The sequence below is a fragment of the Quercus robur genome, chromosome 5 (assembly GCF_932294415.1).
Source record: "Quercus robur chromosome 5, dhQueRobu3.1, whole genome shotgun sequence".
NCBI classification, from domain to species: Eukaryota; Viridiplantae; Streptophyta; class Magnoliopsida; order Fagales; family Fagaceae; genus Quercus; species Quercus robur.
In genome coordinates this window covers 16071606-16095902 of record NC_065538.1, presented here as the reverse complement: position 1 = coordinate 16095902, position 24297 = coordinate 16071606, and the positions used below count along the sequence as shown (strand labels likewise).

Here is a 24297-nt window from a genome sequence, read left to right as displayed (position 1 = left end):
ATTAATAATACAAACACACACACACACACATATATATAAATTTAAATTATGTATAACATTTTTAAAATGACATAATATTTTTAGCCGACCTAATACTTTAAATACCACATGTCTTGAAAATAAGAGAGAATTGAAGGGCTCAATGGGATTATAAAAAAACAGTCATCCTGAATGAGTATTTATAATATCTCGAACATCATTCAATGTTGTATGTATATATTTTTTTAAATCACTCAATGTTAAAACCTCACATATAGCAAATCCTTTTTTTTTTTTTTTTTTAAATAAAAAAATTTATAGAATCAGCAAATACAATTTCAAATATACTACTTTCAAATTTGTGAACCAAAATCCCAGTGGTTTTTAATTTTTGAACTAAATTAGAAAGCCTTTTCTTTTTCTTCTCAAGTTTAATAACAAATTTAAAATTGATTTCCATTGATAAAACCAAAAAGAAGGGCCTATTTAGAAAATATAAAATTTAATAAAATCTTTTGTTTATTGAATGGTAAAGAAGGAAAAAGGAAAACTTTATGATGATGAAACCGAAAGCATCTTGGCTCAGTATTATGTCAAGACTCTCCCTCAGAAAGTGATCACTCGATCCAAATCTTGCGGGATCATTCCCTTAGATCCTTTACATGAACAAAGATAAAAACTGATGATAAAATTTGAAAAGAATTCCTCGTTCAATTTCAAAATTACACTTCATGAAATGTGTTGCTCCAAACGTAGTTGGAGTTGTTGCATATGTCTCCTTAACTCATCCACTTCTACATTGTGGAGGTCTCTTTGGCACGCTCTTGAGGCTTTGACATTAGGCCTGCAACAACAACAACAACAACCACAACCAAAACCAAACCAAAGAGATAGTACCGCATTGATACCAAAGTTTTTTGGAAAGTAAGAAGTGAACACAAGTACACACTTATACGAGATAGAAATGCTCACCATTGTCAGTAATCCAGCTCAACTAAGAGAAACAAACCAAAAAGCTCACCATCTATCAAAATCCATTATAGACTAAGGGTCCATTTGGTTGGGAGGATAAAAAAGTGTGATGATAGAAAATGGAGAGAAAATGAAAAAGTGGGAGGATAGAATAGATTTTAGTTTCTCTAATTTATATTTGGTTAGAAGAGTGGAAAAGTGGAGAGGTTGAAAACTTTTTTGTTTAATTGAGAAGAGAAATAGGAAGATAGAAAATAGTATTTATTAAAATTTACTTATATGTTCTTATTAAAAATGATGCCTAATTTAAAAAAAAGGGCAAATTTAAAGGCAAACAGCCAACCCAAAAAAAAAAAAAAAAAGAAAGGAAAAAGGCAAGCCGCCTAGTTAGCCAAAGAAGTGAAATGGAATCATGGGCAATTTTGTCCAAATCGTTTTGCACACTTTTCTCCCCTATTTTCTCTCCAATTTGGAGAAACTATGTTTTGGTAGGGTAGGAGAGTAAACTTGTGAGCCCCACCAAAACCTCTCCAATTTTCTACCCTCAACCAAACAACCACAAACATTATTTTCTCTTCTTCATTTCCATCCTCCCTATAAAGTGGTAGCTCTACGATTTTGATTTTTTTTTTTTTTTTTTAAGGTGGCTATTAAAAAATTTAAATTACCACAATATTTTTCTTGGAACAATTTTTTAAAGAAAAATGAAATTATAAATTATTTTTATTGAATAAGTTGAATGAGTTACAAATTTTATCTTTTTGTTTTATAATAGGCTTTTTGTTGAATAATTTTTTCACTTGTTGTTATCTAGTCTTGTCTTATTTTTGTTTGGTTTATGTTTGTTTTTATTTAAGCTAATATTTTATTTTTGTCATTTAAGCTTTAAAAAATACAGGGATTAAGAATTATATTTGGAGGCAGAATTAATTTTGGAGTAATTTTATTTCCACAACATTTTTACAATAAATCTAAAGCGAAAAAAAAAAAAAAAAAACTATTATTGATGTGTAAAAAAATGATATTAATATTTGGCCCAAATTAGAATCAGTTGCAACTTACTGCATTATATTTGTTGTAAAATTATTGTGAAAATGTTGTAAATGTAGTAGCACTATTCTTATTTTTGTTGAACCCAAATTTTTGTAATTCTCAAGTTAGGGCGTTCATAATTTTTATTTGGGTGGTCACAATATGTTAGTTTAGCATATAATATTTTTTTTGTAAGTGTATATATACATTTTTTTGCAAGGCAGGGTGGTCTTGTAACCACCCTAGCTTGCATGTAAAGCCACCACTGCCCTATAATCACTCGCTTAAACCAAACAAAGGGATTTTTTTCTTTTTCAAAATAACACCAATTTTCAAACAATTTTGTTAGTTAGCATTATTTTCAAACTATTTAAGAAACTAACATCTCGAGTGTGTAAGAGTCGAGTTTACTGTAGCAACTCGAGTATCACAAACTCGATTTCTATCAAAATTCAAGTGGAAATTGAGTCTTATGGACTCGAGTTCCACAAAAGCCAGAAATCAAAACTTAACACAGCATGGAAGCCTTAACATAGCAAGACCCAGAGTGATAGATCAAGACCCAGAGAGAAAATCAACAACAAGAATGAAAAAGACCCACCTAAAGACTCCGAGAGCTTGATTTCAATCCCCACCGCTGCCACCTGGTTTTGATCTCTCTAGTTTGTTGTTTTTGCCTTCGTGGTTTGGGTTTCGTTAGAAAGATCTCTTTGGTTTGATCTCTTTGTTTTTTGTCTTCATGGGTTTCTAAGTTTGATCTTTCTTTGTTTTTTGTCTTCGTGTTTTGGGTTTCTGTTTGATATATATATATATATATATATATATATATTTTTTTTTTTTTGTTGTCGTGGGTTTCATGGTTTGATCTTTGTTTTTTGCTTGTTTGGTTGTGTATGCTTGTGTGTTTTAAGTTTTGATTTCTGGGTTTTCCTGTGAAACTCAAGTCTCGCAGACTTGATTTCCACATGAATTTTCATAGAAATCGAGTCTATGATACTTGATTTGCAGGCTTTTAATTTTGGCCCATTAGCCCAAACTTGTCCGTTTGAAGCCCAAATCGTGATCTGTTTGTTGCAATATTTAAAGGACATTATAAGCTAACCCTAGAAGTGGTTTTTTTTTTAAAGAGAGCGGAGTGCATCTTGTGCCTCCATTGTATATCTAGGGTTTATGTACTCAAAACTCTCTCAAATCTTCTACCGGCAATATTCTTTGAATAAACTTAAGATCCGTGTTGTAGAAGTTGCTGCCATCACTAGTCATTAAAGGTGCTAGAGATGTCAACCTTCAAGAGGGTGGTCTTGAAGTCATAGACTGCAGGTGTATATGGGAGATCTGAATCGTAAACTGGAGGTTCATGTGAGAGCAAGTTCACATCAAAGAAGTTTGAGGGGTCAAAGCTCAGTTTGGTAACTACGTTAGATTTTGGTCCATTAGCCCAAACTTGTCAGTTTGAAGCCCAAATCATGATCTGTTTGTTGCAGTATTTAAAGAACATTATATACTAACTCTAGAAGGGGTTTTTTAGAGAGAGCGGAGTGCATCTTGTGCCTCCATTGTATATCTAGGGTTTATGTACCCAAAGCTCTCTCTAATCTTCTACCGACAATATTCTTTCAATAAACTCAAAATCTAGTGTTCTAGAAGTTGCTGCCATCACTAGTCATTAAAGGTACTAGAGATTTAAACCTTCAAGAGGGTGGTCTTGAAGTCATAGACTGGAGGACTATGTGGGAGATCTAAAGTGTAAATTGGAGGTTCATGTGAGAGCAAGTTCACATCAAAGAAGTTTGAGGAGTTTAGAGCTCAGTTTGGTACTGCGTTAGATTTACTAAGAATTGGTTTTCTTGAACTATAAATCTCAACTTGATATAGTGGATTGTTCTCTTGGGATCTTTCCCCAGAGGTTTTTTACCTTGAAATGAGTTGTTTCAATGGTTTTCCGCTATGCATGTTGATTGTGATGAATGTTTAACCTGGGTTTGAATTATTAACCTAAGTATCAACTTAGCTAATAAATTAGGTTAAACATGTTGTGTTTTCTAGGGGTCTAAAACTTAACATTCTTCTTATATCATCCATACTTGCAAAATTTCTAGAAAGTTAAAGATCAATAACTATGCCATCAATAAATTATTAAAATTGCAAATTTTTGGAGTTTAAAATTATGTATAAAATATAAGCTTGTAGATCATATAGTAAATAATATTCAGTTAACACAAAATCTGGCATGTGTATTACAAGCATAAAAAACATGCAATTGAATAGTTAGATTTTCAAAATATATAGTAATATTTATTTTATTAAGTAAGGTTGTAGCCTTAGGCTACAACCAATTTTATAGCTAAACTTTGTCTAAGTAAGAAAATGTTGCTTAATTGTTACTCACTGTAAGGACATATGTGGAACTTGTTAAGAACATATGTCATATAGAATTAGCTAATCCTTTGACAAAACACACTTTACATGTAATTGAGTAGATCTAGGATGTGTTTAATACTTCAAAGAACAATAGTTCAAGTCTAGTATTAAAGCCATGCAAATTTGTCCAAGAATCAAATGAAGGAGTCCTATTCATTAAAGCTCGACAGATAACTCAACAGATGTATCTATCAAGATTTAATATATAATTCTCGACAGCTCTTGACAGAAGCTGTATCTATTGAGAATTACGAAATTCATATTTCTAGATTTGATTTTCATGCATATCCAAGCTATTTATGTAGGGTTTCTTTTCTCATAACCCTAGACATATATAAGGATTATTTTAAGGGCTGTCTCACTTGATGCAAAGGTTGTTGCAATTGTTGTTGCACACAAATTGTGACCGGAGACAATTTTGCCCTAGTTCATCTTTCTCTTATAGAAGCTGCTGCGTTTGTGCGCCAAGGGTTTTGTAACCAATGAGTTTCTTGATCTTCATCATCTGGATGAATTGAAAAACTTTGCAGCCAACATCTTCCTTAAGTTGGTGTGTTAGTCACGTACTTGGATCCGTGCATCGATTGGTTAGTCACGTACTAGGAATCATGCATTGAAAGGAGAGATTGTCACTACAAGTCCAATTGGGTATTGGGGTAAGGGTTCAACTGTAGGTCGGTATTAGGTACTAGGATTCCTTTTACTTGTAATTACTTGTTTTAATAATAGTAGATTCTCGAGAGTGGTGACCTTAAATTCACCCAGTAGGGTTTTGTCTTGGTGGTTTTCTCCATTCGTAAACAAATCACCTTAGTTCGTGATTTGTTTGTGCTACCATGCTTATTGCATATAATTGAATCTAATTAATTTCACTTGGCTAATTAATTTAATTAAGTAACCAAAGGGGTCAATATATTCTTGACCTATCACTCACATTCAATATTACTTCAGTAATTATCATCCATTTACCATTCTAACTTAAACTTTATTTTCCTATTTACTTTAGTAGTTAGAAATAAATCAGCTAACACATTGCTTTGAGGAGCCGATATATCCCTCTGCATATCAGAGTAGTGAATTGATTTCACAGACTTTAAGTAGTGGCGCCAACATTATATGCCCTGTTTATGACTATCATCAAAAGAAAATTCAACTTTCAGCATGATAGTCATAAACTGAACTAAAATTTCTTAGTTATGCATAATAAACATTTTTCTTCTCATTACAGTTTTCTTAGCAATTTAATAATTCAATATGGTTTGCAGTGATTTAATTTTTATGTTTTTTGTTCTATTATTAATAATATGTGTGTTGTTAATTTTGTTATGGGTTTATTTCTGGTTTTTGCTGCAGCAATGGATTGTGGTGAGATTTAATCATGTTGTTTTGGTTCAATAAATCAAACTTGGACGACATTGGTTTTGCGCCTCTTGATTTCCAAGCAGTGTTTGAGTTTTGATATCATGTTAAGTTAAATTATATGAAACTTGTTGGGTTAGCCATTGTTCTTAAAAAATTCCAACATATGAAAAAAAAAAAAAAAAAAAAAAACTGTAATTAAGATAAATTAAAGCTGCCCATGGGTAGAAGTGTAGAACCCAAGGCTACCCTTTCTAGCATTCGATAATTTCTCTTGATATGATAAAATTTCAACCTATAGCATCCATTTCAAAATAATGGCTCTATATTATTGAACAAAGTTTCTCTCCAAACTAGTTTGGAGATAAATTATTCAAACTTCTCATATATCTCTTTTTGAGGTGTGAATTTTGAAAGTCTAATCGTTGAATTTCATATTCCTTATGTTCTTAACATGTATATCAAATTTCGTTCAAATCGGATGTTATTTAATATTCGATCAATAAACTTATTTGTTATACACAATTTTAAATCACAAAAACTTGAAATTTTAATATTTGTTTGATGACATAGCAATTGATCTTTGAATTTTTTGAAATTTTGCAAGCATGAAGGATAGAATAAGAACATACAAACTAGTGGTTAAATTTTCAAAATTCATACTCAATATAAAGATATACAAGGAGTTTGAAGGGTTTCTCTCCAAACTAGTTTGGAGAGAAACTTTGTTCTATATTATTTGGCCAAGATACTAATTGGTTTTTATTGTAGGTGGAATTTAAATCTCAAATCTCTTATTTGGGAACAAGAGAATTACTAATTGATCTAATTGGAACCTATGACACATGATTAATTCCTCTTAGCTTATTAAGATTTTTGTCCAATTAGAGTCAAATTTTAATATGAATAATTGCAATTGTTAACAAATTTCTATCTATTCGAGATTAGTACGGCAATCTTAGGCAGCTACATATCATTATGGTTTTCCCTAATAGGTGCGTACGTGATTCTACGCCTAACTTTGAGCTTTTATATTTTCGGACTTCCATCAATGGGTTGCTAGATGGAAACATGATCATGCACTTGAAATTAAGGTTAAGGAAATCAGAATTCTTATATGTGATTACTTTTATTGAATATATTTGGAAAGGAGCATTTTTGAATTCATGTATCTTGTTTTCTCATTAAATTTTTGATTGAAAATCATGGTTTTGTGCTTGTCTTTGCCTTTTGGTGGGGCCTCCAGATTAGTTTATACCATGAATTCATTATAGAAATGTCTGCAATTGAAAATCTCATTGCAATGGTTATGGAAAACTGGCGAAGACAATTTCAAAGGAGGCTTTAGGCCTTTTGGTTCAGTCCTCTTAATGTTTCCATGTTTCTCTTTTATTTTAATCTCAATCTTTTTTTGTTGAAAATTTATTTCCATATCATCACTTGAACAGATACATGTAATTGATTTCTAGAAGATACATTCTTGGACTATGATGACTCCATTTGTAAATTCCTTAATATCAACTTCTATACACCATACCTTCAATCATTTCAGAATTGATAATATATATATATATATATATATATATATATATATATAAATTATCATAACTTATTGTAATATTCACTAACTTACATTCACTCTTTTTATTGATTATTGTAAATAATTCTCAACTTGATACAATTTATTTTTCAGGGTTTCAAAAATGAGGTTATTTGAAAGGTTGTATCTATAAATTTTGAAATTTAAGAAAGTTGTGTTTAAAAAAGTGAGGGTTGAAACTTGAAACCACAAAACCAAAATTTAGCTTCTAATTTAATGTCATAGAAGCTACAAGAAAAAAAAGGAAAAAAAAAAAAAAACGTTACTTTCTAAATAAAAAGAAACTAAACATGTTAACTTCGGAACAAAACCTTGAATCTACGAGAAATTCCTTGAATCCATAAGATGATAGAGTTCTGGAATCTACCGAAGAGAAACAATAAGAAAACAATAGACAAAAGTCTGTATTTCTATAAATCTGAAAAACTACAATATACTTAGATTGTAAAAAGAAAACGTGGGCAACTATGAAAACACCTAGAAAAGCCTAATTCAAGATTATCACAAAATTAGTTGGCAAAGTAGTAATTTTTACTAAAAACAGAAAAATTGAGATAATTGCAAAAATTAAAACTACAAATGTCTTAAAATAGACGATATCTTATTTTGAATTTTAAATTAAAAGTTATTAAAAATAAATATTACTAAAAACGGCAAAAATGCATATTTCAATTGCCTAACAAAGGAATTTGGCTGAAAGCGGCCTCAATCATAGCCAAAGGCTACAAGTTTTACTCCTAACTTCGTTTCCCTGTATGTCACCAAATTTCATGTAATTCCATCTTTGTCATTGATGATCTCTACTAATACTTTTCTACCATTTGAATTTCTCTGTCTCTCTACTCAATGAAAGAATAAAAGTTAAAGCTCAGTTTTCATCACTTAATTTGCAAAATCTATGTTGTCTAGTCTGCATCATAATTTCTTCAAGTTTGGATGCCCTTGATATACATAACAAAATTCTTCAGTCATTTTTCTGTTAAAATTAATTATCAAGATAACCCAAAAAGGATTGAAAGATATAGTACGTTCCTTAAAAATAAATAAAACTAAAGGTGGAGTTTTAAAAGTTATTACACGACCATTTAATATTCATATATATTAGATGTGATTCCAACTATGTTAATCATGCATGGAGATAAAACGTTGGAGCATTTATTTGTTCATTATCATGTTCAAGAGTAAGACTAAGACCTACCTCTAAGAATAGGTGTGCTAGATTTTGTTAGTATGAGCTCTTGGATAACAATTTCTTCATTCCATCTAGTTGGGATTGTTTTCAATGCCCCGTGGAACCTATGGTTGCATAGAAATCAGGTTCTTCATGAAGGCAGTTTTGAAACTCTGTTAATATAAGTATTTGGGTGGCAGGTACAAAGAATCAAATTTAACTAAAAAGTAAACATATGTCCAAAATGTGGCAAAGCATTGGAAGATTGTGAAGAATTGATTATTGTACAGGCGCATTGGCAACAATATTTGCTGGCAGAATTAGCTGCAATATAGATGGTTACAGGGGAGGCAATGATTCAAGCAGGAAAGATGGGGTTCCAAAAATTGATTTTGCTAATCACTTTAACCGAAATTAAGAGCCTACATACAAGTGGAGTGTCCGATCCTTGGCAATTTGCAACTACACTAGAGGACTCGTAGACTGTAAGAGCCACTGAGAATGAAGAAATATAAAGGCGAAAAGAAAGTACATAAAAAAGTAACTTCTAATAGTGGTAATTGAGAAAATATAACAGTAATTTCAAAGAGTTGTGACAGAAAAAGTATTTATAGCTTGATTGTCATTCACATTCATAATTAGACTTGCTTTAAAATATCACGTCAGTTTCAAAAAAAAAAAAAATAAATAAATAAACCAGCTTAAAATAAGAAAAAAAGAAGTCAATAAATGAATATTAATATTCTAATTACCATTCAAGCTTAAAAGTTATACTTCAATATACTTCAGCAGTTAGAAATGAATCGGATAACGCTTTGCTCTGAGGCACCCATACTCCTCTATATCTCATACCAGAGTGATTAATTAATTTCACAGCGTTTAAGTAATGACGTCAACATTTGGTGTTGAAGCCACTGCAGCACTTTGGCTTTTTTTCTCTGCTCATTAAGGTCTCGTACAAGGGCTATAATATAAATCAAAAGAAATTCAATAGTCAGCATGATACTCGTAAACCGAACAAAAATTTCTCACTTATAAATAATAAACAGTTTTCTTTTCATTACAAAATGTATACCTTTATGAATTTGCTCTCAGGATTCGAATGTGCTGATAATATCTTTGGATGACAACTCCATAACAGGCCATCTATAAGAGCGGTGTAATCTTCTAATATTGGAGCATTAGACAACATCAAATGCTTAATATTTGGTCTTGGAGGAATGCTTTCTTCATTTAATTCCGCCTCATATCTGATTAACTGTGTATCAAAACAGTAAACTAGGAGTTTATTTGATAAATTTAATAAATAGGAAAGGGAAAATATGGTATCAGAGTGCTTAGCTTATGATCACTATAATTGAGAAAGTAAATCAATATATATATATATATATATATATATATATATATATATGAATGTATGTATGTATGTGTGTGTGTGTGTGTGTTTCCATTTAATTGTGTACTTACCGATGGAAGTGGAATGACAGTACACCAAAAGTTTAGAACTCTGCTGAAAGTTTCCAACATATCGTCTCAACCAAAGTAACCATCGCATGGTTATTTGATAGTCATTGAACAGATTGTGTTCAATTTCTTGTAGACTTGAAGAATTGACAAGAATTATTGATGGTGTTGACGTGCCACTATATTTGAAGGAACGCAGATTTTCACAATTGGTCTTAACAGTTGGTGAAGAATCAGAGTAATGATGCAAATGTAACCTCATAAGTCGATGGCTTGAAAAATCAATATCTTTGGAGTCGAACAACACTGCTAAGTCTTCAAGAAGAGGAAATTTAGAATTAAGCTCTTGGAAGAATTTCTTTGTAAGTCTGAACCCTTTAATTTCCAGCTCCTTTACATTATTGCGTGCAATCAAATTCAAATCCAATTTGGCACGGATCCAGCCTTCACAGTAGAGAGTTCCGAGTGTAGGTGCTTCAATCCTAATCTTTTGAACATTTCTTAAATATGCCTTTTTAAGCTTGGGAACATTGACAAGTTGAAGAGAGCTTTTGCACCTTCCAATGTAACTCCTTGGGAACATGTCCACAGTAAGTGCCTCCAGCGAAGGGCAGCAAGATAGGACTATAGGAGCTTCTGTACTCTCTTCCATTCACTTGGATAAACATCCATTTCCTCTATAGACAGTTCTCGCAAAACAGTAAACTTTCCATTGTCGTCGCAGAATAAGGAATCCACCAGCTTACAACCTCTTAACTTCAATACGGTTAATGCTTCAGCACCAAAAACAGTCCTAGGCAAAGTATAGCTTTTGATATTTTCTTGGCCTTCAATTCCAAGGTCTAGCTTTTAATTTTAATGTGATTTTTCATGAGTAATTGCATCCAATTATCGATACAAGATGCATCTATAGTATCACGAATTTTCATTCTCGACTTGAATTCTCTGACAAGTACCTTCTGCTCCTTGAGTATTACTAGAGCTTCATCAACTCTATTCACAAACTCAGTTTCATAATGTTGACGAGACAAACAAAATTGAACGCAACCGAAATCACACATAGGGAGCGAAATCCATGCTCGTCGCCACGTCTTTGACAAGACACTAGTACGAGCTGCGTTTTTTGAAGGCATGAAGAAGAGGATGTGTTGAATGATGTGTTTAGGCAGCTGTGATATAAGATCGAATGCATCAATACTAACCGGAGAGTAATCGAGCTTGTGGACCCTCTGCTTCCTTTGAATAACCATCTTCCTAGATTGGAAAGATGGATTGGAAAACATGTCTTCACTCGCTGCGGTGCTCTATCGGAGTGAGGAAAACCCTAGGCCTGATAACATCTCCTTGTGTTTTTTAAGGAAAACATTTAGAGTTTAAATCCCCCGATAAAACTTTTGTTCTATTAAGGAGAAAGAGAGAGAGAGTTCTTTGTAGCATAGGCTGAGTATTCTTCGGAGAATTTGGTGTTTGGATTAGATTAGGAGTGTTTTTTTTTTTTTTTTAGGAGAATCTAGATTAGGATTATCACGAATCTACTACGTGAATTATGAGGAAATTAACAATGTTACTTCCGTAACTAAAGTAACCTCAGAATTCTAATTACCTTGGAATCGAAGAAGAATCAATATTGTGTTTGCATTCTTCAACCCAACAAAACCCAGGTTACAAGTAGGTGTAGGAGGGCTCAACCTTAACAATGATAACAATTTTAGATGAATAGTATATTAATTGCAAATTACTTTTTTGTTTTTCATTTTTTTTAATATAAGTATTTAACTAGTCGTTAATTCGTGCATCACATAGGATAGACTAAAAAGCCCTAATTGCTTTAGATTCAACTGCATACTAAAATGATAATCTTCTTATTGTAATAATAAAAAAAATGATAATCTTCTTACTAATACAATACTTCACAATTTTTTCAACAAAATTCACATAACAGCTCTTTGAGTGTGACTTTGCTCTGCTAATAGGGAAAAATATAATTCCTAAAACCAAAACCAATCTACAACAATCAGTAAAACCCAATTAAACGTATTTGTTTTAAGTATTTCTTCAACACTTTGAAGGGAATTGAGAAACCAAAGAAAAAAAATCATAAGTATTGAAAAACTAAAGAAAATAGTAATCAGTCATTAAACCAAAAAAATTAAAAACCAAGTTCAAAAGAAATTGTTTTTTCTTTTTTAATAATTCTAAAGTCACCAATCCATCGATCTGCCAAAACTGACTTGATCTAATCCAATTCACTAGGTCTAGTTAATTTTTAAGAGTTAATAGGTTGGGTTGGATTGTAAAATTATTTTTTTATTTTTTTATGGTGGGTCGGGTTAGGTGCAGGTCAACAGATTCACAAATTCGCCTAACTTAACTTGACCCCCCTATATTTAATATATATTAAAAAAATATATTATATAATTTTATTATTTACTCTTTTGTTTATCAATTGAGTTGGAATATCTAGAACTATATGATATCCTACTAATTATAGAATAATAAAACTAGTTCATGTTTATATTGTTTCTTAGCTAAGTTGATTTGAACTTTGAAGCACTAATAAAGTAGTTTATGTTGGTTTGGTGCTGTACTCAGGTTTATATGGCTATAAAATTGCTCTTATTTGTGTTTATACCGTTCTAATGCTGAATTAAAAATAAAAAACTGTCCAATCCATAGGTCCAATGTGAGTCAAGTGATCGAATTGAGTTGGACTCTTGTAATGGGCTGGGTTGGTTGGGTTATAAATTTTTTTTAAACCCGACCATGGTGGGTTGGATTGAAAAAGCCTTTTAACCTGACCCAATTCAACCCATGTACATCCCTAGTCCTCAACAACAAAATAAACTAATGACACTGGTTTCTAACGTTTTCTCACTGTATACCGCCACTTACCATGCAACTAATAGCTTTTGAGTGTGACTTTGCTTTAATAATAAAAAAATATATTCCCTAAGCCAAAATCAATCTGCAAAATTTAGTAAAACCCAATCAAATGCATTCGGTCCAAGCATTTCTTCAAACACTTTGAAGGGAATCGAGAAAGAAAAAAAAATCAATCATTAAATCAAGGAATAAAAAAACACTGAGGTCATAAGAAATAGCATTGGTTTTATTTTTTGGGGCTCTAAAGTTCTCAACATCAAAATAAACCAATGCCATTGGGTTATAAAGACTTCTCATTATGTATCACTGCCGTTTCTTAAAGAAAGATCCTATAAAAATTAGAAATTGTCAACAACATTAAATAGAAGATACATATATTTCATGAAATAATGGTCGAAGTTGGAACATACTTTTGGGTCTAAGGATTTATAATAAACATAGTAAAACCATGCTTTGAAATTTGCCAACTCATTATCAGCATCTTTTGCAATATTAATAAAAGAAAAGAAAATCCTCATGGATCTTGCTTCAAAAAATTGTAAATATGAATCTCAAACCGACATATATTATACTGCTCAAAACCTGACATTTATCAAAATTAATCATCTACCATGGTAAATTGAAGAAGACATAGAGTATACCATATACAAATTAGTTTTGACACAACTATAGCAAGACATCTTTTGTAGCATTGAGATCCCAAATAGAAAAGATACCTAAATTTAATCTAGAAAAATATTAAAATTGAAATTCATTATGAAAATTTAGAAATATGGTCATGTTATATGTTTAGTATGTTGAGCAAGGTTGTTAAATCCGGATTGGACTGGACGGTCTGACCCGAGCATCCGTGACCTGGACCCCAATCCGATTCTTTAGCAAGAGAAAATGGGTCCTGAAATTTAGTTAGGAAAAATGCATGCTCCAGGCATATAACTAGCGACCTCCTACGAGTTTTGGACTTTTGTCCAACTCGCTACCCACTGGACTAGTAAACTTCCTTGTGTCCTTGACATTTATATTTTATTTATTTTAATTTTACAAGATTAATAGTTTTGGATTTAATATTATCACTATTTACTTAATAGTATTTTCTAATTTTTTTTTCAAGAATTATTCTTTCACATCAATAAATATGAATATGAAAATTGTAAATTTATGTTAAAAATGATTTTATTTTAAATTGAAATGCATTTTTTATTTAAAAGATTAATAAATACAATTTTTTAAAGCTTGTTTATATTTATTATTTTCTATTCACTTTATAAAAATAACGAAAATACATTGGAAAGTTGTTTCAATTGCATGATATTTTTTTAAGGGTAAATTTTCATATTTTTTCACATTTAATACATTTATTTGTATTTTAATTAATATTAAATTAATTTTGACGTCATTATGGTTAGACCTTAGTTGGACCTCAGTCCGACCTTAAAAACCTTGAACCTCTCCCTTCTCCGGTTCTTTGAACGGTCTGGGTCTGAAAATCATGATGTTGAGAAAAGGTTTTATAAGTACAGACTATTTTAGCTAATATTATTCTGTAGTTAATTCTCGAGTAGGGTAGGCTACAGAATTGGAAGAGTTTTTCAAAAAATTTCACTCTTTACGAAATTCCTTGTGTTTGTTTTATGCATTTTTTTTATACTATTTTTGGATTGCGGTGATATTTTTGTTATCAACCAAATTGTTGAATCTAAACTTAAGCAACTGTTGATTAATTACATGTTTGGAATGTAGGGGTTAATTTGAGAATTTAGGACAACATTTCTAGTTTCTCCCCCTTTCTTTCAAAAAAATTTTTTTTTTTTCTTGAAAGAAAACTGGGAAATTTATTAGAAAAAAAACTAATTATCGTTGGCCAAAAGAACATCATAAAAGTGGGCAGAAACATCTTTCATCCACACTGATAAATCTCTAGTATGTCTTGTATACTTAGCCAGATTATGAACTACAGAATTGCCAAGTTTATGAGTATAAAATAAATAAATAAATAAAAAAGAAGAAGAAATACTACTGAATGATGCAAACCTTAAATGACATATTGTATAAATTTGATAGATTAAAATGCACATTTTAATCTATCAAATATAAATATAAATTTTTTATTTTATCAAACCCCATACTCCACTGTAGCCATTACTTAATCAGTATACGGTAGGTAAGCGAAAAGAGTGGAGAAACTTTCAACTCAACCAAAACGGGTGGATTGAAATGTTGAGTCAACAACTCTTTTTTTTTTTTTTTTTTCCTTTAAATTTTATGGAATGCTTTATTAATTAATTAATTTTTTTAAATTACGAAACAGAGAGGAATATAGCATGGTGGGATGATATGGGATGTGTCTGGATATATTTTCAACTTGCCAGTCTCTACAAATGATTGATCACTTGTTGTATTGCATAAATGAACGAGCTCTAGATATTTGCATCTACTAAAAAAAAATTTCAACACCTACCAATAATATATGGATGGTTTTAATATCTATTTAAAAAAAAAAAATATTGTCATCTATACTATTATTTAAGGGCTTCCCCTGTTTGGATTATCATTTTTTAGTTCAAAAATACCCCTACATTTTTATGTTTAAGTAGAGACAAAACTAAAGGACAATTCGGTAAAAATGTAACTCTAACTCCCACTAAATATTGCCTAAAAATAGGACTACTCTTCTATTAATTTTCAAATTGATTTATTCACTTATAAATTAGATTTTCAAAATAAAAATTATAAATATAAAATAAAAAAACACAGTTTTTTTTCCAACAAAATAGGACCACTAAAAAAAAAAAAAAGCCTCATCACACGTACGAAGTGCGTGTGATGAGGCTAGTATTTTTTATTTTAGTTTTATAATAATATTGTACCCCGCCCATCACGCTGGTTACAGTCAGTTCCGATCCAACTATAGAAACTGACACCTCCATGCTCAAACGACAAATTTAGGCCACAAAGTTCTTGAAAATAATTTTTTTAATTTTTTTTTAAGAGGACTATAAAAACGAAATAGTAATTGGTCAACCAATAGCAAGTTGATTATCTTTGTTTTATACTGGCAATTGGGCACCGACATTACACAATCACATAATGACATATAATATACTCGTCTAGCAGCATAAATTGACTGGAAGAATTTGATAGCTACCTTACGTACAATAATTTTAAGATACCTAGCGGATGTTTTTGATGCTTATCTTGGCCTTTTCTTGGTCTTCTTTCCTTAACAGAAAATGATAAGAGTAGCTAATGGAGCAAAATTACAAGTGAGAAATTCTCCAAAATTTAAAAATTAAAAAAAATGAAATACGCAATTGCTATATATGGATTTCACATGTTGTGAGAGATATCTAATAAGATCGTCATGTGAGAAACCTCGTTATGTGATAGAGCTCTGAACAACCTTGGGGCTATGTTTAAGTTTAAAAAAAAAAAAAAAGTTAGTTTCTAATTTTACTAAAAAATAAAGGAATAACTTACCTTTAAGTTTATTTTCATCTAAAATCTGGCCATATATTCATATTTTCAAATTAAACTTTTCTTTTGTTTACTTGGGAGAGACAAGAGAGAGGCTCAAAATCAAAATCTTTTTCGTATTAGAAAACTCGAGAATACTGTTGACATTTTCAAATTAAACCGTACACTTTAGCAAGTCAAACAATAAATCCACGACATTTTTAATAAAAATTCTTCAAAAGTGGGGCTATTTGGTAAAGACCACGGAAAATAAGATGGAAATTGTCCATGCACTTGAGAGTCATTGGAGAAACTCATATGCCTCCACTTAGCTTTTTTCATTTACTTCCTACTGATCTACTCCCTACAATTAGTTCGAGGAAGATGGCTGGTATGTGCTCCTTGCACTAATGTATGTCTTGGTGCTAATTTACTAAAGGGAAAAAAAAAATGACAAACAATTCAAAATATACATAACTTATTATTTGTATTATGTGAACACAAAAAGAATGAACATATCCTATTCCTCATTATAAACTAAATTATTGAGCCATAATACATGTGTCGAATCCACTCTTCGTAGAATCAACACTATATATCTTCTCTTTTGGTATATTTGCATCAGGCTTAGCCCCTACTAGTAAGAAGGTGTTCTCAAAAGGAGATGAAACCTGTCTAAGATCTTGTGCGCCGCTTAGTAGCGCGTAAACAGAAAAGCTAACCTAAGCGGAACTCAATATTCGACCAACCTTGGCTTTGATTCTATTCTGACATAAAGATTATTTTAACAATTGAAATTGTCGAGTTATGAGTCTTACATGCCCCAAACACTGGCGCTAGGATTTTGTCATTGATTGGAAGTATAGACTTACCTGCTTTTGCTTGGAAACTCCCATTGAATGAAAGTATGCCCTGTTTGCAATGGGACATGGAAAGAAGTTGTGTCTGTTATCAGTGACAAAAATAATCAACCCCCTTTCACACGCTTCAATTGCTGTGTTAGGTTTTCCATAATAAGGTCAGACTTCAAAGAGTATTATGCATATTAACATATTGCGTGTTAACATTTTTCTCATTGACTTGGAGGGGATTTTTGTCCCCATTTTTGGAAATCATAATAAAGTAAATTTCTAGGTACATTGCATCTCTGCTAAGCATCACATTTGAATTAAACAATTTGATGAGCTCTCAACATGCAAAAGAATTTTGAATTCCAATTAATTTAACTAATAAAATAACTTATTTTCCAAGGGAAATCTGATTAAATTCCATTTACAACATTGCACACATTTGTGTGTCTAAAATGAAACTAAGAATTTTTCTAAAAATAATAATAAAAAAGAAACAAACAAAGACTGGAAAGGTAACCCTTCTTGTAACATGGACAGTTGACTTTGCTATTGCAAGGACAGTAGACTTTGACTAGGCTGCTAAAACTACACTAATTCGTTTGGTAGTGTACTTTGTCAGTATAAAGTACAAGATGGCAGCAAAGATATGCCCACATTGTTCCAATAAGCAAGAAGTTTACATTGTGATGGGGCGGTTCAAAAATTTCATCCCTGCATTGTTTGGTGGTTTGGCTCTCATTCTTTTGGTTCAAGCTCAGGATCAATCGGGTATGATAATCTAAGTCCTGGAATATTATTCAATTAATTTTTGGTTATCTGGTTAACAAGCTGAGGAATTGTTCTGTATGTCTCAGGCTTCATAAGCATAGATTGTGGACTAGCAGAAAATTCGAGCTATTCAGAGCCCACAACAGGCATAAAATACATTTCTGATGCGATCTACATTAACACTGGTGTAAGTAAGAGCATACCACTTGAATTCAAAGATGGCCTACAACAACAAGCGTGGACACTCAGAAGCTTTCCACAAGGTATCCGGAACTGTTACAGCATAAACAACATTACACAAGGCGCTAAATATATTATCCGAGCAAACTTCTATTATATGAATTATGATGGTCAGGGCAAATTGCCTGAATTTGATCTGCATCTTGGACCAAATTTGTGGGATACCATCAAAATAGAGAATAGTTCCCTTGGTGTAATCAAGGAGCTCATACATGTACCATCTCTAAATCACATACAAGTCTGCCTTGTAAACACTGGTCTTGGGACACCATTTATATCAGCATTAGAGCTAAGGCCAATAAACAGTTCATTGTATGTGACAAATTTTGGATCATTGTCGCTCTTCTTACGCTCTGATTTGGGTTCAGAAAAAGGATACAGGTGAGTAATTTCATTTAAAATCTCATCCTAGCTACTCAAATATGTAGTTTCTCCTTCAAATATGAACATAGATTATATTAGCCCCTAGTTTGTACTGACTATATATGTTTACTTAGGTATAAGGATGATGTTTATGATCGCTATTGGTCAAGCCTGAACTTCAATGATTGGAAAGCTGTAAGTACCTCGTTGACAGTAAACAAAGAAAGACACAATGCTTACTGGGTACCATCTGTTGTCATGAGTACTGCTGCTACACCAATAAATGAGAGTGCTCCCATGGAATTCTACGTTCAGCCAACTGACATAAATTCTGAATTTTATGTCTACATGCACTTTGCTGAAGTTGTAAAGCTAAGAGCGAATGAGTCCAGATCATTCAACATTACAATAAATGGAGAACTCTGGTATGGACCCCTTTCTCCTACATACTTGTTGACGGATACTGTGTACAGCACAACGGCCTTGACAGGAGGAAAATATGTTTTCTCTATCCTCAAAACTGGGAATTCAACACTTCCACCAATCATCAATGCAATTGAGATATATACAGTCAAAGATCTCCCACGATCAGAAACCGACCAACAAGATGGTATGTTATTATGCATGAAAAAGTACTTAAAAATTACATGGCATTCACTTATACTTTTCTCAGTTTTCACTATCAGTATGGTACCATATCCTCGTTTACAAAGAAATTTACTTACTTGAATCCATACGAAAATATTAGTTGGTGCCATAACAAACCTCAAGTCAACGTACGGAGTGGAGAGGAATTGGCGTGGAGATCCGTGTGCCCCAAAAGCATACTCGTGGGAAGGTCTTAATTGTAGCTACGAGGGTTATAATCCCCCTAGAATAATATCCTTGTGAGTTTTTTCATTCATATTAAACCCTTTTGACTTTCAAAAGTTATTTTGAAGCATCAACTAATTAGCTTATTGTAAAATGTAAAATTTGCTCAGGAATTTGTCCTCAAGTGGATTAACCGGAGAAATATCAGTTGATATATCAAATCTCGTAATGTTACAATACTTGTAAGTATTTACAATCTTACATGACAAAAAAAATTGAAACACTATAATGACTACAGAATCAGGTGTCAGTTTTTTGACTATCAATATTGAAGGAAAGTGATTTGCTGATTTCAGGGATTTATCAAACAATAGCTTAACGGGATCGGTGCCAGCGTTTTTAACTCAATTAAAATACTTGAGGGTCTTGTAAGTTGCTTGGATTTGATATTACAAATTTCATGGTTAGATAAGAGGAAAATCATATTTAATCTATTCTTGCAGAAACTTAAAACAAAACCAACTTAATGGTTCAATTCCAGCTAAGCTCATTGAAATTTCTGAGAAGGGTTCACTATTGTTAAGGTATGAGTTTTGTCAAAGACCATGAGCTTTTTATTGTCATGATTCTCCTTACTTTCCTTTTTCGTAGAATAATAAACTATCTAATATCTCTGTAGAAGCTTAAGCATGAGTTGCAATAATTTCTATGATACATAAAAAAGAAACTACAATTAATTGTAATTCTTGCCTTAATTTTTATTGTTTTGCCCAACCCTGTTGTCATTGCTAGTGTGGATGAAAATTCAAATTTTTGTGGATCTGGTTCATGCAACAAGAAGAAGAAGAATATTGCCTTTCCAATTGTAGCATCAGTTGGTGGATTGTTCATCCTCTCGTTAACTGTTGTGGCCATCTTGTGGGGGCTAAGAAGCAGAAAACAACAACATACGACTAAAGGTTAAAATTTTAAATATAAGTTACACATTCATGTAAACACAGAACATTCACCTCAGACGTTTGCTTATCATGCTCATGATGATCTTGCAGTTGCCAAAGTAGATCTTGAACCCAACGTCCAGAATCAATCATTGGAGTCAATACAACGACAATTTACATATCCTGATCTCCTAAGAATTACCAACAACTTTGAGAGAATTCTTGGTAAGGGTGGATTTGGAACAGTTTTCCATGGCTGCATTGAAAACACTCAAGTGGCAGTGAAAATGCTCTCTGCATCATCAGTTCAAGGATATCAGCAATTTCAAGCAGAGGCAAGCAACTACAATTTAAATTCTTGAGCTCCTATGATAGATACAAACATAGCATTTTAAGTTAAATTAACTAAGATGATAATTTTTGTATTACAGGTAAAACTTCTTATGAGAGTTCATCATAAAAACTTAACTACCCTTGTCGGGTATTGCTATGAAGGAACAAACATGGGGCTTGTTTATGAGTACATGGCCAACGGAGACTTAGAAGCACATCTTTCAGGTTTGGTCATAATTGAAGTGTCTAGCAAAGACTCCAAATTCTTAGCCCATCAATTTATTCTCCTTAGCAAAGAAATTTTTCATTTATTAGTAACATATTAATAATTTCCCTCACTGAAACTTCCTTACGGTAATCCCCACATGATCAAAGGTTGCTTCAGTTGAATAACACAACCAAAAAGATTTACGTCATTGAATTTACGGATGCAGGTGAGAATACAAATATCTTGAGTTGGGAAGCCAGACTTCAAATAGCAATGGATGCAGCACAAGGTTAGCAATGATTTGATTTGCGTAATTCTTCCTTACGGTGTTTCATCGTGTGTTTATAAATGATTTGCAATGTCAAATGTAGGATTGGAGTATTTGCACCATGGTTGTAAGCCACCTATAATTCATAGAGATGTGAAGACAACAAACATCTTACTGAATGAAAAGTGCCGTGCCAAACTAGCTGATTTTGGTCTATCCAAGATTTTCCCAACTGATGGTGGCACTCATGTCTCAACTGTTGTTGCTGGCACCCCTGGGTACCTAGACCCTGAGTGAGTATTTCATTTAGTTAATTTACTTATTATCATCTTCTATGTTCATAATCCAAAAAGTGTCACCAGTTCTGAAATGAAATAAATACAAATTTGACAATTATAGACAACAATTAAATTATCTTAATGTAAATTTAATAAAAGAATATAGAAGGAAGACTTCGGAATTTGGTCTTATGTGGCATTGCCTTTTTGTTTTTATCTTCCGAACCAAAGAAATGCATTCAAATCTTGATACATTTGATATCAAGAGAGTTACAGAATTTATAAAAAACAACATTGCAACAAAAATTAATGCTGTGTTTGTTTTGGCTTCAAATCACTTCCGGAAATGCTTTTCCATAAATGCGGGTGTTTGGTTGCGTATGGAAAATAAATTTTCCGGAAATGCTTTTCAGTTGACCGTGTGTTGGGGTATAAAATCATTTCCGTTTTTATTTTACCTTCTCTCATTTTCCGGAAAACAGAGAGAGAGAGAGAGAGAGAGAGAGAGAGAGAGAGAGAGAGAGAGAGAGAGAGAGAGAGAGAGAGAGAGAGAGAGAGAGAGAGAGAGAGCCCATCGCCGGTGACCCATGAGCCTTCGACTTCGCCGGTGACCTAGAGCCTTCGCGCCACGAACCCATGAACCAATCTTCGACTTCGCCAGCGAACTCAAAGCCTAGATCATGCCACGAACCCAAAGCCTTCGACCCACCGATTTTTGACCCAGAGCCTTCGACCCACGAGCCTTTGACTTCGTCGGCGACCCAGAGCCTTCGCGCCACGAACCCACGAACCAATCTTCGACTTCATCGGCGAACCCAGAGCCCAGATCATGCCACGAACCCAGAGCCTTCGACCCACGAGCCTTTGACTTCGCCGGAAACCCACGAACCGATCTCTCTCTCTTTGTGTGATTTTGATTTCTGTGTGATTTTGATTTTTGTTGTTGTTGTGGTGGTGTGGGTGGTGGTGTTTTGGTGGTTTTCCTGTTGTGTGGTGGTCGGTTTTGTGTGGGTGGTGGTGGAAAATAGCATTTTTAGAATGTTACCAAGCACATAAAAATATTTTCTAGAACAATTTTCATAATGCAACCAAACACTTGAAAATATTTTCCTTTTCCAAAAATAGCATTTCCAGAAAATATTTTACGAGAACCAAACATAGCCTAATTGACAACATGCTATCACTTGCAGGTACTATATAACCAATTGGTTAACTGAGAAAAGTGATGTATATAGTTTTGGAGTTGTGCTTTTGGAGATAATCACGAATCGACCTGTGATAGAAAGATCCAAAGAAAGGATTCACATAAGTCAGTGGGTGAGTTCCATGCTTGCTAAAGGGGATATAAAAAATATTGTTGATCCAAAGTTGGATGGAAATTACAACGTCAACTCTGTGTGGAAAGCTGTTGAAATAGCAATGCTTTGTTTATCTCCAACATCCAGTAAAAGGCCAACAATGGATCAGGTAGTGGCAGAACTGAAGGAGTCCGTGGAAACTGAATTAGCTCAAAGGAAAGACCGATATGAGGATGAATCAAAAGATTCATTTGACATGATCAACATCAATGTGACGACTGCACTCAATCCTTTAGCCAGGTAAAATGTTTTCCAAGATGGAAATTGGCGTATTGGATTTTGAACCTGTTCTGCTTTTTGTAATTTTTGTCAGTTCATACTTCATATTTTACTTCAATTAATTTCAGTGTTAAAAGCGTATTTGTGATGGTCCTAATGGCCCATGTTTTTTTTCTTTTTTTGGAAACCTGAGTGTAATGGGGTTGTAGTATGTAATTTATCAAGATTTTCAGTTGTTTTTGCAGATAATTAATGAATAACAATAATTTGGATCCTATCAAAAAAAAAAAAAAAATCATTAATTTCGATTTTTTTTTTTTTTTTGGGTGAAGAAAAACAACCATATAGATTCTAAAGTAACACTTAATAAATATGCCATTATTGTGGACACCGTATTCCATTTACCCCAAGTCACATGACTCATTAAAAATGTCATGTAACTATAAATACACAGGTAGTTTTTTTAACAAGCACATACGTAATGGGTAGCATAAAAATTCCTACAACCTAAATTGTAGAAAAACTTTGTTCTTTTTAAAATATTTAATTTTATTTAAGATTTTGGGAATTAAAAACTATCATTTATTTTATTTTATTTTTGTGAAATAACCGGAGAAATAAAACCCCTTATTATTAAACTATATAAGCAATGACAAAGTAAAAAAAAAATATATATAAATAAATAAATAAATTATGGTGCCTAACGGTTATATTATGATATGAAAAGTCGTATATATCACTACTTGCCAAAATAACAATCCCATCTTGAGAATTTGCGTTGTATAAAATTCACAAGTTGATTAACTCCAGAGAAATGTGAAATTAACAAACACTATGTTACTTATCTTGCTCACTAAATAGTGATCCAACATCATATTACATAAATATAAATATCATTATCATTATTATTATTATTAATTTCTTTTTAACTCTAATCTCACGATGTTATGAAATGTATGTGATTGTGAACACAATGTTTGTAATTATAGCATTACAATTAATTAGTTCTATATCTAAAAATTGATAAGTGATATGACACATAATAACATGATATTATAAATAAATAAAAAGGCCCAAATAACATATTACTAATTAATAATTTTGATTCTAAAAAAATTAATAATTTAAAAAAATATATAAAAATACGAATTCAAAAATTGATAAAAGTATTAAAACAAACAAAATATAGGATATTCGTAAATATTCAAGAGAGGCCAAAAACCTTTTAATTTTTTGTTAATCAAAGAATATTATGAGGGGGGAGTGCAAAAGTGCCTGCCACTGTCCACAAATTATTTTTCCCTTCTTGTATCTTAAAATTATATT

At 32.2% G+C, this 24297-nt stretch overlaps 1 protein-coding gene across 1 annotated transcript; it reads left to right on the top strand.

Moving 5' to 3' along the window:
• Positions 1–17819: 17819 nt before the first annotated feature.
• Positions 17820–23220, top strand: LOC126725268 (LRR receptor-like serine/threonine-protein kinase IOS1). The gene is made up of 13 exons (XM_050429832.1): positions 17820–17953; positions 18040–18574; positions 18691–19166; positions 19305–19443; positions 19540–19611; positions 19726–19797; positions 19873–19953; positions 20162–20328; positions 20419–20642; positions 20739–20865; positions 21075–21137; positions 21220–21409; positions 22585–23220. Exons 1-13 carry the CDS (start codon positions 17872–17874, stop codon positions 22994–22996), a joined length of 2640 nt encoding a protein of 879 aa, XP_050285789.1. The 5' UTR covers positions 17820–17871; the 3' UTR covers positions 22997–23220.
• The last annotated feature ends 1077 nt before the right edge of the window (positions 23221–24297 follow it).

Bases quoted from the DNA above. Each gene is read 5' to 3' on its own strand.
- LOC126725268 (XM_050429832.1), top strand. From the start codon at position 17,872: ATGGGGCGGTTCAAAAATTTCATCCCTGCATTGTTTGGTGGTTTGGCT. The intron at 19,444-19,539 runs GTGAGTTTTTTC...AAATTTGCTCAG, and splicing joins CCCCCTAGAATAATATCCTT to GAATTTGTCCTCAAGTGGAT. The intron at 19,612-19,725 runs GTAAGTATTTAC...TGCTGATTTCAG, and splicing joins CTCGTAATGTTACAATACTT to GGATTTATCAAACAATAGCT.